The sequence below is a fragment of the Strigops habroptila genome, chromosome 3 (genome assembly GCF_004027225.2).
Source record: "Strigops habroptila isolate Jane chromosome 3, bStrHab1.2.pri, whole genome shotgun sequence".
Taxonomy (NCBI): Eukaryota; Metazoa; Chordata; class Aves; order Psittaciformes; family Psittacidae; genus Strigops; species Strigops habroptila.
In genome coordinates this window covers 85,456,715-85,472,312 of record NC_044279.2, presented here as the reverse complement: position 1 = coordinate 85,472,312, position 15,598 = coordinate 85,456,715, and the positions used below count along the sequence as shown (strand labels likewise).

Here is a 15,598-nt window from a genome sequence, read left to right as displayed (position 1 = left end):
CTGCAGCAAAGGAGGGAGTGTGTTCCCAGCCCTAGAGGACAGGTACCCCAAAAAACGCCCCTCTGGGAGCCAGCCCTGCTCCCTCCGTCTTCTGCCGGGATCCCGGGGCTGCTGCCAGCATCGGGAGGCTTTGGGGTGCGTCGTTCAGCTCCCGGTGGAGGGCTGGGGGGTAAGGGGGTGATGTTCTTTCCTCCCAGCCTGCTGAAAGTCAAGTTCAGTGCAGTGTGGCCGCGCGGGTTGGATGCTCTCGGGGGGATCGATATCGGGGGTATCATTTTGAAATAAGTAATGCTGTGGCTGCATGAGATCAGGCACCGATGCACGAGTGGAACGCGGATCGCTTTGCTGCTCTTCCCAGGTTTTTTTTTTTCTTCTCTCAGCCTCTTTATCTTTCAATTGAAAACCAATTAAAGGTTTCCATAAATCTGTTAGCATCCCTTTTTACGTGGGGCCCTCTGATGCCTGCTGTATTGCCCTTTAGATGCCTCTTCCTTTTTTTGTTTTACAATTGTTGTATCAATATAATGCTTCCTTTCTTTCTCTGTCTCTATAGATACAGATATACAAGGCAAACTAAAGGTTTCGGCTGCTATTCAGCGCCTCCTCATTTGTCCCGGAGCCGTAACAGTGGTGCCCTTTCTCTTCTGGCTGCTTTTCCCTGCTTCTGGAGCAGCAGTTATGGGAGAAGCAGATGGCTACTGATTGGGTGAGCTTTGTGGCTTTAATACTGAATACTTTATGGAAAAAGACTTTATCATGCTTGGTTGGCCAGAGGAACAACGGGATGAGATTTATGACTAGAGAAAATAAATCTTTTTAAGTTTCAGGCTCCTTCACACACTCCACGCCAAGTTGCTGTAGCAGAGCCGGAGCTGAAATCCTCTGCATCTTTCTTCTTTCCTCCCTCCTTCCCTCCCCCTCTGTCTGTCTGTCCTTTCACTGCTCTCCCCACCCCCTCCGCGCCAGGCTTTAGCAAACCTCTGCAAACTTGAGGGGCTGTCACTCACTGCAGATGCCTTCACAGCCCTGCAAGCTGCACGGGGAGGGAAAAGTCCATCCCCAGATGCGGACCATCCACCTGATGGGAATATGCTGGGCAAGTCAGCTCTTGCCAAGGCCTGGCCACGTGCAACCTGAAAAGCGACCACCCAGTGCCGTGGTGGGGAGTTCTGAGTGACATCTTTATAGATGTGACAACACGGAGGCCGTCGGTGACCAGGTTGGGCTGCTCGCTGCGGAGCCTGGATCTCCCTGAGGGAAAGAGCCCAGCACTGCCCGACTCCGCTGCGCCCTACACTGGGCAGCCCTGTGTGTCCGTCCCCTGGTCACCCCCATGGAGCCACACCTCCACGACATCGACACCGAAGCTGGAAGGTGACTAAGGACCGTGCAGTGGGGGGGCTCCAGCCCCAGCTTTGGACACTGGTGGTGGCACACAGGGACATAAAAGTCTAAGGGTGTACAGGAGGCAGAAGTAGATTTCAGCCCTACAGGAGTTCCCCCCGTCTATTTCTCTCCCTTATAATCCATAACACCCTCTGCCAGCTTGTTTTTTAAGGCATTTTAAGGAAGCTAAAGCTAGGTGAAAGATTTCCAGGTTTTAAACCTCGGTGGCTACTATCAGGTCAAGTGAGGAATAAAAACAACTGTGGTTGAGCAAATTAATTTTGAGATAGTCAGATTTGGGGCTATATATTAAACATTGGACTAACCACCCTGTATTAGGTTCAGTGGTCTGTTTTCTGGTCGGTGGTAAAAAAATTCTTTGACCCCTTGGGGAATATACAAATTAACATTTCTACCTAGTTTCTGTGCTTGCTGAGAAAGAAGTGCAGGGGAAGTTCAAGCACCATCGGGGCTGAAGAAATAGCAGAGGTGCTTACAGCATTTCTGAGTCGGGATAACACGGGTGGTGAAGAGATGGACACTGAGTCCCACTGAGGCTGCCTGAGGCTCCGGGGGGAGCACGAGTGTTTGCTCCTTTTTGGGATGACCCACAGCCAGTGCACGGCTTTATGGTTTTGTGGTGGTGACTTGACCTGGGAGTCGAGCATCAGTGAGATGCAGCTTGAAGGGTCAATGGAAATAGGAAGGGACAGGGACAGCGGGATGTTTAGGAACTGAGCTGGAAACGAGGTAGAAGCAGTGCCTGTGTGTCCCAGCCCTGGTAGGGCCTGCTGATGGGAAAACATCTGGCTGGTTGTGCAGCTGAGGAGTCCCAGACGGATCCCCATGCTTGCTGTTCCAGTAAAACAAATCTCGCTTCTCCATGCTGTGGTTTGGGGTTCTGCAGCACGGCAGTGGTGCTGCGGGCACCCAGGCACAGGACTGCCCAGTAACAGTTAAATGCAGGAAGGATGATTTGTCGTTCAGCTGAGGCCCCTATTTATTTCCACTACAGAGGCCTAGCTGCCTGTTGGTCTCAGGGGAGGGGAAGCATTCTGCCTGCATTTCTTCAGGCACCAGGGAAGCTTGTGGCTCCACATTTCCTGTCGCTTTTCCCTTCCCTTCGGTGTGCTCCTACTGAGGACCACAGGCCAGCCCTGCCCATGGCAGCAGCGGGCAGAGAGGGGAGCAGGGCAGCTTTGCGCATCCATCCCTTCGTCCATTCCTTCTCCCTACGGTCTCAGGCATCCCTTGGACAATCATGGCTGGGCTTGTGCGCTCCTGGTAACTTGGTATTTCCTCGGCCATTTTATTTCACAGGTGACTTTATGGTAGACTCCTGTGAGCTGACTCTCGGCTGTGTCTATGTGTCCTCAGAGGAGTTGCTATACATCCACAGGCCTGGTTGAATGTCAAAACTTTGAGGCAGCTTTTCACAAGGGATGCAGGAGTGTTTCTGAGCCTCACCTGAGCCCTTTCCCCCTCACCTTGCTGGGTGAAATCCGGCAGGAAAGAGGCGGCTCAGGGATGGTGCCCTGTCATCCTCAGAGGTACAGATCCACTGTCCATCCACATGGTAGCTCATCACGGAGCAAACTGGTGCTTCCCTCAGAGAGCTGAAGCGATCGTGGTGACCGAGCATCCCCACTCTGCCAGCCCATGGGGTGCCAGCCACCCTGTCCCCAGATAGGGGCAGACCCTGGGGCTGGATGCTCAGCGGCCCTGCATGTCTGTAGGACCCCAGTTTGCTTGCCCTGCCTGATATGAGCACTGTTTCGGTCCTGCCCTGGCCGCTGCCGAGGACTCTCCTTCCCTGGGAGCTGATTGTAGATGGGCGCCACCAGTGAAGTCCGAGACAGGAGGCCGCCGCTGTGCTTTTGGGGGGCTGGAAGCAGCGGGGAGCGGCGTGGGGCGGCTGGAGCTCCTCAGCCGTGGCCTTAGCTCTCCGCAGGAGGTTTATATGTAACACGGGGATATATAACGAGATATTCCGTGTGTGGTTTCGGGCTGCGGTAGGCAGCCTCCGTACGGCCCCTGCGGGGTAACCAGAGGCCTCGCCGGGCCGTGGCTCCTCCATTCCTCCCCCAAAATCCCGGTGCGGCTGCTCGGTGAGCCCGGGGAGAGGCTGCCTCCCCGAGCCGCCCGCTCTTGACGGCGGCTTTCCGGCGCCGCGGGCACTGGGACCGGGCTCCGCCGTGAAGCCGGGGTCGGTCGGGGTTGAGGTGGGCGCTCCGCGGTCGGTCGGGGTTGAGGTGGGCGCTCCGCGGCCGTGGCGCCTGGAAGCATAAACTTCCGAGGAAAGAGTCTGCTGGCATCAAAGTGTCATTCTGCGGGGCTGGGGCGATGCTGCTGCCGGAGGTTGGCTCGTACGATGGTATCCGAGGCTGAAGAAATGCTCGGAAACGCCGCTACGGTCCTTTCCCGTACCGGTGAATTTCGGTTGCGGAGATAATGCCGAAGCGATTTTCAGGTAGTTTATGTACCGTAGGGTGCCCTAAGATTCTCGCGAATAAAAATAATGCGTAGGTTTTCTCTCCCCCCCCTCCACCCCCCATTAATGACGGTCATTCGGACAATTTCTATCACACAGCGAGAGCTGCAGCTTTAAAAAATATATATATGGGAGGGGAGACACAAACCAAACCAACCAACAAACAAACAAACAAAAAAACCCCCACACACACACACCAAAAAAAAAAAAAAAAAAAAGGAAAAGGGAAAAAAAAGAAACTTTCACGCAGGAATTAAGATCCAAATTTTTACAGACTCCCATCTTTTTAATGTTATTACAGTCCCCGCTTTTAGGAGACGCTGTGTTTTGTCGAATTAATGAGATAAATGTTGAAAGCATATTATATGCAGCCTTTAATCCTAATGCAAGGAAAATCGTAATTATGTAGAGGATAAGTGAATCTGAAAGCCAAACATCAGCCTACTCCCTGATTGCAAACATTGTTCGCCTCTGGAAAACGCTTTGTTTCTGCTTTTGTTTAGTTTTGGGGGGGTTAAATTCTATTTTTAATTTTTTTTTTTAACCTGTTTGGGTTGAGGTTTTTTTGTGTGTGAAACGACGGCGACGAGGGAGCAACCGGTGAACGCTTTTCCGAGCGGTGAAACCCTCCTTTCGGCTCAGAGCATCCGCCGCTTACCGACCCTGCGTGAGTGGCCGCGGGCACCCGATCCCCGCGAGTGCAGGGCGTGCGAGCCTCGCATCCCGCGAAGGGGGAGCTCTGCGGTAACTGGGGCCGCCCCGGCGGCGGCTCTCCCCTCTCCGCACCACCGGGGCTGCCGCTCCCGCCACTCGCACGTCGGGCCTCCGCCGGGCGCTTTCCGCTGCGGTGCAAGGGCATCCCCGCCTGCCTTCAGCCCGGCGAGGAGGGATCTTATTCGTGTGTTTGAGGGCTTGCCCGGCAGGTGACGGACGGGACAGAGCGGGGAGGCGGCCGCCGGGATCTCGGTGCCGGGCAGAGCGGTCGTCGGACCCCTCCCGGCTCCCTGCCTCGCACTCGCTGCCGGGCCGGAGCGGCGACCCCCAAACCCGCACGCTGCCAGGAGAAACTCGGAATATGGGTGTGGGTGCGCCCCGGTGTATCCCCCCACTATCCCCCTTTCCGTAAGTACCCGATGTCCAGGTGAGGGGCGGGCGGCGGGAAAGCAGCGAGCGGGCAGCCCCCGAAGGGGTTAAAGGGAGGGGACGTGGGCTGTCACGCGTCATTGGGCAGATTATGTGCAGCAAACAAAAAGTGTGTGTCTGTGTGCCAGTCACTCACTGCATCGGGTCCATCTGCACCGCTCGCCTCCCCGGCCGCCTCCCCTCCCCGCCTCGCCGCCCGCTCCCGCCGCCGCCCCGGCCATGGAGCGGCTCTGATACAATAGCGCCGGGGGGCAGCTGGGGCCGCAGCCCGGCTTTGTGCCACTTGTCGGGCGAGGATTATATTCTCTCTCTCCCTGGTGAGTACCCACGGAGGGGCCCCAGCGCCCGGCCGGGGAGGAGCGGCGGCCCCGGCGGAGGGAACAATGCCGGGAGGCGGCGGCCCTCCCTGGGATGCGGTGCCCGGCGGCGGAGGCTCTGGGTAGCGGCCCCGGCGCCGCCCGGTCCGGACAAAGGGCGGCCGCGGGGGGACCAGGGAGATGCGGTACCGGGGGGAGCCGAGCGGGGCCCAGCGAGGGCGGGTGGAAAGTTTGGCGGGGGCCGCTCGCCGCCGTTTGTTTCGTTTGGCGAAATAATCCCTTCGGGGAAGGGATGCGCCGAGCAACGCCGGAACGAGGAGGGCGATAGGGGGACGGCGAAAACGCCCTCCCCGCGGGGCCCGTTACCGGGGGAGTGGGGGGGGCGAGACCCTCTGCCGCTCCGGGAGGCGAAGTTTCGGGGGGGGGATACCCTGTTGTCTCCCGAAAGCAGAGCAGAACGGCGGCTCGCCGGGGCCGTACCCGGTGCGAGCAGCTTCGGGTGTTAAATAGGCGCACGGGGAGGAACGCGTATTTATTCCCGAGCGAACACGAACTGAACGATTTCGGTGGCAGATGGGGTGGGGGGGAGTCAGCCTCTCACTAACCGGGTCGGGAAGGGCGAGGGCGTCCGAAGCTCCTTCCCTGGCCTCGGCTCCTCGGACCCCGGCGGCCGCCGTCCCGCTGCCCGCTCCCTGCCCGCATCCTGCCAACATCCTGCCCGCCTCGCCTCCGCCTGCATCCGTCCCCTCGTACAGCTCGGGAGCCGGGGCTCACCCTCCTCCATAAATAAGCGTGTCGAGGTAAAAAATAATTACCTCTGCTTGCTGCTTTTAATTAAAGTCTCGGAGGGAAAGTGCTGGATTATGGTAATGAGCAGACATACGTTCCCTCTTGTCGAGCGGAGCGGGAGGTGAGCTGACATGCAATCAGCGACAATGACAAGCCACTTGAAACCCATTCGCTCTGCTCCTGTCACAGCCGGGAAACCGGCCCGGCTCCTCTCTCAGGGCACTGGGGCGGGGGGGACACAGGACACCGGCCAGTAGCAGCCGTTGCCCCTTTTTGTCCGGCTCTGCCCGTGGCCGGATCCCCCTGCTCCTGCCCCGTTGCTGCCCGGAGCCGTCTCCCTTCGCGCTCGCTGAGAAATAAATCATCGCGGCAGCTTCCCCGCTCCTCGCCGCCTTTATTTATTTTTTTCCAGACCTGTGAAAGTGCTCGCCTACCTTCTTTTTTTTTTTTTTTGTTAATTTTATATATATATATTTACATTTTGTTTCCCGGCCGCGCCGTAACGCCTCGGCTCTGCCCCTCTCTCTGCCCGCAGGCATGGAGGACGCCGGCGTCCAGAGGGGAATATGGGACGCGGACGCCAAGACGGTCCAGCAGTGCTTGACTGACATTTTCACCAGTGTTTACACCACCTGCGACATCCCAGAAAATGCAATTTTCGGCCCCTGCGTCCTGAGCCACACATCGCTGTACGACAGCATTGCCTTCATCGCCCTCAAGTCCACCGACAAGCGCACCGTCCCCTACATCTTCCGGGTAAGACCCGCACATATCCCGGTCCAGGCCGTTCGCCCTGCACCGGGGAACCGGCCCCCGCCGCCGCTCGCCCCGACGGCCGGTTCCCTAGCACATCCTCACCGCGGGGCGCAGCCGGGAGGGATTCTCCGCCGTCGGGGTGCTCTCCCCGCCGTCGGAATGTTCTCCCCGCCGCTCACTGTCGGCTGCCGGGCCCCATCCCTTCGGTCGGTTCCTCCGTCCGTTCGTCCGCGTTGATGAAAACGGGGTTTGTAGGTGGACACGTCGGCGGCAAACGGCTCGTCGGAGGGGCTGATGTGGCTGAGGCTGGTGCAGTCGGCGCGGGAGCGGGAGGAGCAGAACCTGGAGGCCTACATCAAGAGCGGGCAGCTCTTCTACCGCTCCCTGCGCCGCATCGCCAAGGACGAGGAGCTGCTGGTGTGGTACGGCAAAGAGCTCACCGAGCTGCTGCTGCTCAGCCCTGCACGGGCCCCTGCCCGCAGCAACGGTGGGTGCCCCAAAACCCCTTCCCACGGCCGGGGGGAGGCCGGGCCGGGATCCCCGCCGGGGTGATGGGAAAAGGGGGGGGCCGCCATCGGGATCCCCTCTTCCCCCCCGCTTTCCTTTAATCCCCCTGGGATGCCTGGTCGCCGTCCCCGGCTGACGGTGCCTCCATCTCTCTGTGCCGTGTGTCTGGTCGCAGGCTCGCCGCCTTTCGCCTGCCCCGAGTGCAGCCAGCGCTTCCAGTTCGAGCTGCCCTTCGCCGCCCACCTCCGGTTCCGCTGCCCCAAGAGGCTGCACGGCCCCGATACTACCAGCCCCGCCGCCGAGGGTCCCGGCAGCAAGGACGGCGCCGGCAAGGAGCCGGAGGCCGGCAAGTACTGCAAGCCCGGCGGGCCGCTCCACCACCCCTTCCCCGGGGCCGACGGCGGCGGGGCCGCCGCCAGCACCAAGCCCTCCACGGACTTCCACAACCTGGCGCGGGAGCTGGAGAACTCCCGCAGCGGCCACGGCGGGTCCCCGGGGCGGCCGGGCCCCCCCGAGGGCGGCCCCGAGACGGCGGCCGGGAAAGGCAAGCGACGGTACCCCGAGGAGGAGGAACGGGGCTCCGGGGCGGCGGCACGGGGCCGCTTCCCGGCGGAGCGGCCGGGGCTGCCGTCGGCGCCCAAGGAGGAGCCAGTGTGCGCCCCGCAGCAGCAGTACCGCGCCGCCGGCTCCTACTGCGGGTTGGAGGAGGGCGGCCGCCTCTTCGCGCCGCCCAGCCCGGAGACGGGGGAGGCCAAGCGCAGCGCCTTCGTGGAGGTGAAGAAGGCGGCCCGCGGCCCCGAGCCCGACGGCGGCGGCGCCGAGGAGAGCCAGGAGCGCGCTTCCCCCGCTGCACCGGGTGCGGGCGGCAACGATCCGGGGCTCTGTCCCCGCGGCGGCCCCGGGGGCCCGCTGTCCGCCCGCCTGGAGGGGGGCAGCCCGGCGCGGGGCAGCGCCTTCACCACCGTCCCACAGCTCGGGGGGGGCGGCCCCGGCGGTGGGGCGGAGGAGCGGAAGAGCGCCTTCTCACAGCCCGCCCGCTCCTTCCCGCACGTCCCGCCGCTGGTGCTGGGCCAGAAGCTGGGCGGCCTGGGTGAGCCCTGCCCCGACGGCGCCGCCGCTCCCGCCCGCCTCTATGCTGCTGAGGCGCTGGCCGTCAAGCTGCCGGGCGGCGGGGAGGCGGCGGGTGGCGGCGGCGGCGGCGGCGGGGGGGGGGCGGCGGTGGAGGGCTGCCCAAACAGAGCCCCTTCCTCTACACCACCGCCTTCTGGCCCAAAAGCTCGGCGGCGGCGGCGGTGGCGGCGGCGGCGGCGGGGCCGCTGCAGCTGCAGCTGCCGTCGGCGCTGACGCTGCTGCCGCCGTCGTTCACGTCGCTGTGTCTGCCGGCCCAGAACTGGTGCGCCAAGTGCAACGCGTCCTTCCGCATGACCTCGGACCTGGTGTACCACATGCGCTCCCACCACAAGAAGGAGTACGCTCTGGAGCCCCTAGTCAAGCGGCGCCGCGAGGAGAAGCTCAAGTGCCCCATCTGCAACGAGTCCTTCCGCGAGCGGCACCACCTATCCCGCCACATGACCTCCCATAACTAGCGGGGACACAAACACACACCCCAACAACACTCAACACCCCGCACACCCGGGGACCCCCCGCCCGGTCCCCGCGGAGGGCAGTGGTCGCCTGGCGCTTTCTTCCCTTTCCTTTCGATGCACGCATTTTCACTTTGTGGGGAGGGATAGGGAGGGCAGCAGGGAAGAAGAGGAGAACAAGAAGAAGAAGGAAAAAAGGAGAAAAAAGAAGGAAAAAAAAAGGAAAAAGAAAGGGAAAAAAGAATTTAAAAAGAAGAATGGAAAAGAAGGGAAAAAATAGAAGAAAAGAAGACAAGAAAAAAGAATTAAAAAAAGACTGGAAAAGAAAAAAAATAGAAAAAATAAAAAAAGGGAAAGGCAAAAAAAAGGAAAAAACGACGAAAAAAGAAAAAAAAGAAAAGAAAAATGAAAGAAAAAAGGGGGTGGGGAAGCAAGGAAAAAATAAGGAAAAAAGGAAAAAAGACTTTAAAAATACATTTTTAAAAATGTCATATATTGCAACATATTGATGCATTTGTCATACGTTTCTACTTAAATTATTAAGCACTTATGGTTTAGATGTAATAATAATTCTATGTCAGGGTAAATTTTTATTTTCGATATTCCTACAGAGTGTCACTTGGTGCCCGTGAAATGAAGTCTCAGTAGTTCCGTGTTACCTTCCCTTTAATGTTCGGAGTTGTGGGGTTTTTTTGGTTTTGTTTGTGTGTTTTTTGGTTTTGGCCTTTTTTTTTTTTTTTTGGTGTTGTTTTGGTTTGGTTTTTTTTTTCCCTCCCCCGCCCCCCCGAAAAGATTTATTAAACTTTATAGTTTATCTGGGTATGTTGGATGCTTTGGCAATAAATAACTTTATTTTCTTCAAAGCAGCTGGATGTTAATCGATGCTGGGGGGTGGCGGTGGGGAGCAGGGCCCCCGGCCGGGCTGCAGGGAAAGGGAGAGACCCGACCCCTTCCCTTCCCTTCCCTTCCCTTCCCTTCCCTTCCCTTCCCTTCCCTTCCCTTCCCTTCCCCTGTTTATTCTTGTTTCCACCCTGCATTTTATTCACCATTTATTTCTGTTATTCATTCTATCTTTCCCTTCCTTTTGTCTTCCTTTTATGTTTTTGGGTTTGTTTCATTTCTTTCGTTTTGCCTTTTTTTCCTTCTTCCCTTCTTTCTTTCCTTCTGTCTCTTTTCTGTCTCTTCCTCTCTCTATTCATTTTTTTTCCTTTTCTCTTTCCTTTTTCTTATTCCTTTTCCCTTGGGGTGACAGGGCCCAGGGGAGCACCAGCCTGGGGTGTGCTGGGACAAGGAGTGCTGGGAGGGGCCGGGGAGTGGGTTCCCCTGCCCTGGTGCTTTACTGGGATGATGGGACAGGAACGCATGGGAGGGCTCAGGATCCTCCCTGAGAATGTGGAGGCAGCTTGGTCCTATGGCAGCACCTGCAGCGGGTGCATTTTGCGTCAGAGCCACATATTCTTGGGTGCAAGGGAGAGCACCAGCCGACACAGCATCTTGGTGATGTGCTGAAAACCCACTTCCACAGGCAGGCTGGCAACACTGCTGAGGGCCAGGCATCACAGGGATGATGCTGTGCGTGGCCCAGCAGCCAGGCTGCTGGGGGCGAGTCAGGCAGGAGCCCAGGGCAGAGCCTGGGAGCCCCACAGTGCTGTGCAGATGGGGCTCGGGGTGCCACCAGCATCTGCTGCCGTGTGTTCAGCGGTTTGCCACGGGGTATCCAGACCTGCTGCAAAGATTTAACAACTCGGGGGGAAGTTGGATGCAGCTTCGGGTAGGATGCACCTAAAAACTCTCTGTATTTTGGGACTTATTGCTTCTTCCTGAGGAGAGCTGAGGCTTACAACCAGCTCCGACCCTCCGTTAAATCAGAAGAGCACAGGTCGGTCCTTGATATGGTGATACGGAATGAGATCACGGTCTGGAGGTTTTCCCCACATAGCACAGCTTCTCTTAGCTGCTCTTCGCTCCATCAGCCCTTGAAAGCCACAATCTGTCTGGCCCCAGGACTGTGCGAATAACTTCCCCCCCCCCCCAACTCGAGGTGCTAACACTGCACCCCCTGATCGCCACCCGCTGCAGTCAGCATTACGCGTGGCTCCACCTGCCCGCAATTAATTGCGGGAATAAGGCCCTTAATTACTCCCCAGAGACCTTCCCTTAAAGGAGGTAACGGCGCGGCGGGTCCCCGCTGTTGGAGGGCGGCGTTTGGGGACTATCCCGTCGTGGCCGTGCCGGGGTGCCCGGGGCCGGGTGGATGGGGAACGCCGGCGGCAGGTTACCGGGGGGGCACTGCCACCTAGCGAGCGCGGCGGGGACGGCGGCCGAGCTCCGTTCCCCCGCCAGGCTTGTCCGCGCGGTGCGGGGCTCCAGGGTCCCACCTCGCGGCAGCCCCGGGGCCGCCGTTGGCTCAGCGGGGCCCGGGAGGCTGCAGAGGGAGGGAGGGGCGGAGGATGCGCTGCCCGGCGGCGTGCGCTCGCTCGGGTTTTGGGGTCTTTGCTGCTGCTGCTGCATCCCCTCTGCCTTCGTGGGAGGAGGACAAAGAGAGTTTCCCTTGGGCTTGGCTGCACCAGGTCCTTCGCTCCCCAGAGCCATGCTGACTTTCTCTGGGATCGGAGTGAGTGCTGCTGCCCAAACCTCTTATATAGTAGTGCTGCACGTGGAATAAGAAGGAAGGGACTCTCGCTATTGCTTTTTATTCCTGGCTGTGGGCTGGTGCTGTGCTGCCTCTCTGCACAGTGCAGGGGCCAGTTGGGCTGCAGCACCAGCCGGGTTTCCTTGGCATGGGATCCTCTCCAAGCAACACAGCTCAGACAAGGCAGTGCCAAGGCACAGTCCAGGCATTTCTTTAAGGATAGAGCTGCATCTGTGAGCCTGCACTGGAACACACGGCTGCATGTGGCTCCAAAACTCACCCTGCGAGGTGTATCTTCAATGCGCTGCAGAGAAGTGAGGCACCTGAGGAGTGAGGAAGGGCAGCCTTTGGCCTCAGCCTGCCCCGGTGCTGTCTGGGTAGCCCCTTGCCTGCTGCCTGCAATGCTCAAGGTAAGACTGCTCTGTGGCCAGGCCACTCTGCAAATAATACTGATAATTCTAATAAATTGAGGTATTAGTGCTGTTACTAGGGTGCAGTGGGCAGGCTTGTGTCTGCAATAGTATTTGAAAGCAGCTCTGAATTGTGTGTATACTGTGTCACTGATGCGCATGAGCAAAACCGGGGTTTGGGGTTGTTTTGTCTGGTGTTAATACAAGCAGCAGCAGGCAGGCAGCCATGGGCAGCAGCCCCACAGCTCCTGAATCCCCAGCCTGAAGCCAAGAGCAGCTGCCTGCCCCGGGGCCTGATCCTGCCCCTGCCAAAACCAGTGGGAGCTTTGCCTCTGGAATAGCTGTGGAATAGCACCCATGGGGTCAGACACAGGTGACTGAATCCCTGGCTGCAGGGACACAGGCTGAGCAGACCTGCTTTCACTGCATTTTGTTGTTGAGGTCGGGGTCAGCCCCCTCCCAGCTGCACTGCAGCCTACAGAGCTTGCTGAAAAATCTCTCTGCTGAGTTTTTAGCTAAGGGTGAAGACACTAAGCAGCATGATGGAGGGATGAAAAGCTGGTGCCTGGTCAGGGACACCATTTCCTGGGGTTGTTCCTGGAGAGGCTGGGCCCCTCTTCTCAAGGTGTGTATTGGTAGTTAACCTCCCATTGGACAGGCTGCTAAAACTGAAAAAAAGCTATTAATATTTCATTCTAATACCTAGCTCTGCGAAATGAGTTATTCAGCTGTGGATAGCTAAGAAGAGACTGAAGTAGGTTACTTGGTCTGAAAATAATGAGCTTAGAGAGATATAAGAAAGAAAAACTTCTCTGTGACAGTGGTGAGGTGCTGGCAGAGGATGCCCAGAGAAGCTGTGGCTGCCCCATCCCTGGCAGTGTTCAGCATCAGGTTGGACGGGGCTTGGAGCAACCTCGTCTAGTGGAAGGTGTCCCTGCCTGTGGCAGGGGTTTGGAACTGGATGAGCTTTAAGGTCCCTTCCAGCCCAAACCAGTCTGGGATTCTATGGTTCTATTCAGTATTTATTCTCTGCTTTGGACCCAAAACTAGACCCTGCTGCTAAGGTTGTATTTAGAGGGGGAAAAGATTGTACCCAGTACGGAAGATATTGATGGTGGGTCTAAAACAAATACACACAAAAAGCAAAATGCAGAGGGGGTGGTGGGGGGTGGTGTGTTCTGTCAAATACAGTGCTGTTCTGCAAAATGCTGGAAAATAAGAGTCCTGTGTTAATGGTAGGACTGAGTAAGTGCAGGGCTGTCGCTGAAGGTGGTGCTTAATCACTAGCAGCTATTTGTCGTCGTTGTGCAAGGCTACTGCCACCCCCTGCTCGAAGAAGCACAGTGGGATGTCGGCCCTGTAGTGGGGATGTGCTGCTGGCAGGGTGCTGCAGGGAAGCTGTGCTCAGCTCTTCTTAAATGAAGCATCTGGGGGGCTTGGCTCAGCCTTGCCCTTTCCTAGAGGAAAGTAAAGGAGCAGCACAGTGCCAGGCTGGTGTTTTCCGGTAGTGAGGTGGCTTCTGAGAAACTCCATGAGGAAGGGGTGCATGTCACATGGCAGCACCTGGGCTCCCCACAGGTCCTGGGTTATCTTAATTAAATAAAACTAGTTTAACATCTCTGTGTGTGTATATATATATGTATAGTAACATAGTATGCTTTCAGCTCTGCACACACTTTCTGCTCTAAGGCTTGCACCTTCCACAGGAGTGAGGACGCTTCCCAGAGGGCTGTCCTAGCAGGACATCTTTCTGCAGATTGAGTCTCCTTCAGGCCATAAATCCTTATCGCAAAGGGGTTTTTCCAAGCTCCCGGGATGCTGTGGTGCGTGTTTTCCTAGGGAGCAGCTGATCTCAGGGCACTTAGTGCCTGCACAAGCACAGGGACATGGTGTTGCTCCTCAGTTCCCTGAGAGATTGACTCCAGCATGCTAATACTGTGAAATAACTCTTTCTGTGAGTGGAAAGACAAGCGATGCTGGAAGCCTGGCATGCTTTCCTTGTGAGGTTGTCTGGTAGGGTGCTGCTTCAGCCTTGCACAGCTTGGCTCGGATCCATCATACCCATACACATCCATCCCATGGGAACCAGGGGTGCTTCCTATAAACACAGGGCTGGCGGAGCATGCAGCAGCTCGGTTATAGCCAGGGCTTCACAAAGCAGCTCACTTCTCTGGCTTGCTTTATGTCTTGTCACATATTCTTCAGGTCCAGTTCAGTAGGAGCAGGCTAATGTTTGGAGGGGGGAACGTTCCTGCCGTGTGAAGTGTGGCCCTGTGTTATTCAGCAGATCAAATAGGCTCAGAGGACCCCTTCTCTTCAAACAAGGAAACTTACACTTGAAATCCAATTTACCCTCACCTTTTGCTAGAAGTTTTGTCTGTCATGAAGCTTTCAATAATTCAGGGAACATAACATCAGCATTAGGCTTCACAAGCTGCTGGTCTCTGTGTGTGTGTGTGTGTGTGTGTGTGTGTGTGTAAGGGCTGCTGCTGCCAAGGGCAATTACATGGGATTATTCCAGGAAGTTGACTATTAGATCTACTTACTTATTTAGATTTAAGCCTTACCTTTTTTTCTTACTGAGTTATGTTACATGGACACTTGGACTCTTTGAAATTCATGTGTTGCATTAATGAATAGATTCAAATGAAAACAACCCAAGGTGGTACAGTTCATGCCTGAAGGGACAGCTTGGGAGTTCAGTTTCTTAGAGTTTCATCGTGAAGATGAAAATATGCCGTGTCCTATAAGAATAATTAATATCTTGTGTGAGTCCTTTCTTTGTCAGCATGGCTGGCTGGTCTGTGGGGGCACAGGAGCGGTTCTTGTGTCCAGTCACCCCCTGATAAAGACTTTAAATCATTTTACATTCACCTTAACTTCCAGTGGCAGGAATAGTTTGTAGTCTCCTTCACCTGGATGGAGAGCAGAGATTTCATAGGGGCTGATCCTTTGGTAGCTGCAGCTTTTAAAACAAGATGCCAAAGGGGAAATCCTCCTCAAGGGAGATGGCTGTGCCTCAGCTGTGCTGATACACAAGATCTGGTGCAAACATCATGGGAGGGGTTCATAACCCCTTTAGGTCCTTGTCTTGCTCCTGGATCTGGATTTAGAGCCAGCATGGGCATGTAATTAAATAAACAAGATAAGGCAGGTAAGTGGAAGTCACAGATTTTACCAGGCCAAGCACTACAGTTAGAAGGAGCAAACAAGCTTTCGAGTGCCTTCACCCTCCTTCAGGTATGTGTATCTATATATAGGGCTGTCTATATATACACATTTATATATAAACACGTGTGTGCATATATCTCTGTGTGTATGTATATATGTGCCGATAAATAGCTTGAAATTACAGTAATGTTGTTGTGCGATCATTTCTGTTCACACCACAGCGTGGCAGGTGTCACTTGGGATGGATACGGCCCCTCCAGTGTGTGTCCCTGCCTGTGCCCCTGACCTTCAGCTTCCTCCCAGGGCAATGGTCACCTTACGGCATGCCACCACTCTGCCTCCTTCCTGCCGAACCCGATCCCTGGGTACAGCCTGGCTGCAGAGCCGTTCTCTGGGTATTGGGGGCGGGGGAG

The 15,598-nt window shown here is 56.7% G+C and overlaps 1 protein-coding gene across 1 annotated transcript; it reads left to right on the top strand.

Annotated features, from left to right (window-relative positions):
* Positions 1-5,136: 5,136 nt before the first annotated feature.
* On the top strand, positions 5,137-9,835 carry PRDM8 (PR/SET domain 8). Its single transcript, XM_030479733.1, is given in 5 exon segments — positions 5,137-5,337; positions 6,662-6,882; positions 7,138-7,369; positions 7,565-8,592; positions 8,595-9,835. Coding segments are annotated over 4 exon segments (1,860 nt in total). The 5' UTR covers positions 5,137-5,337; positions 6,662-6,663; the 3' UTR covers positions 8,976-9,835.
* Positions 9,836-15,598: the final 5,763 nt, after the last annotated feature.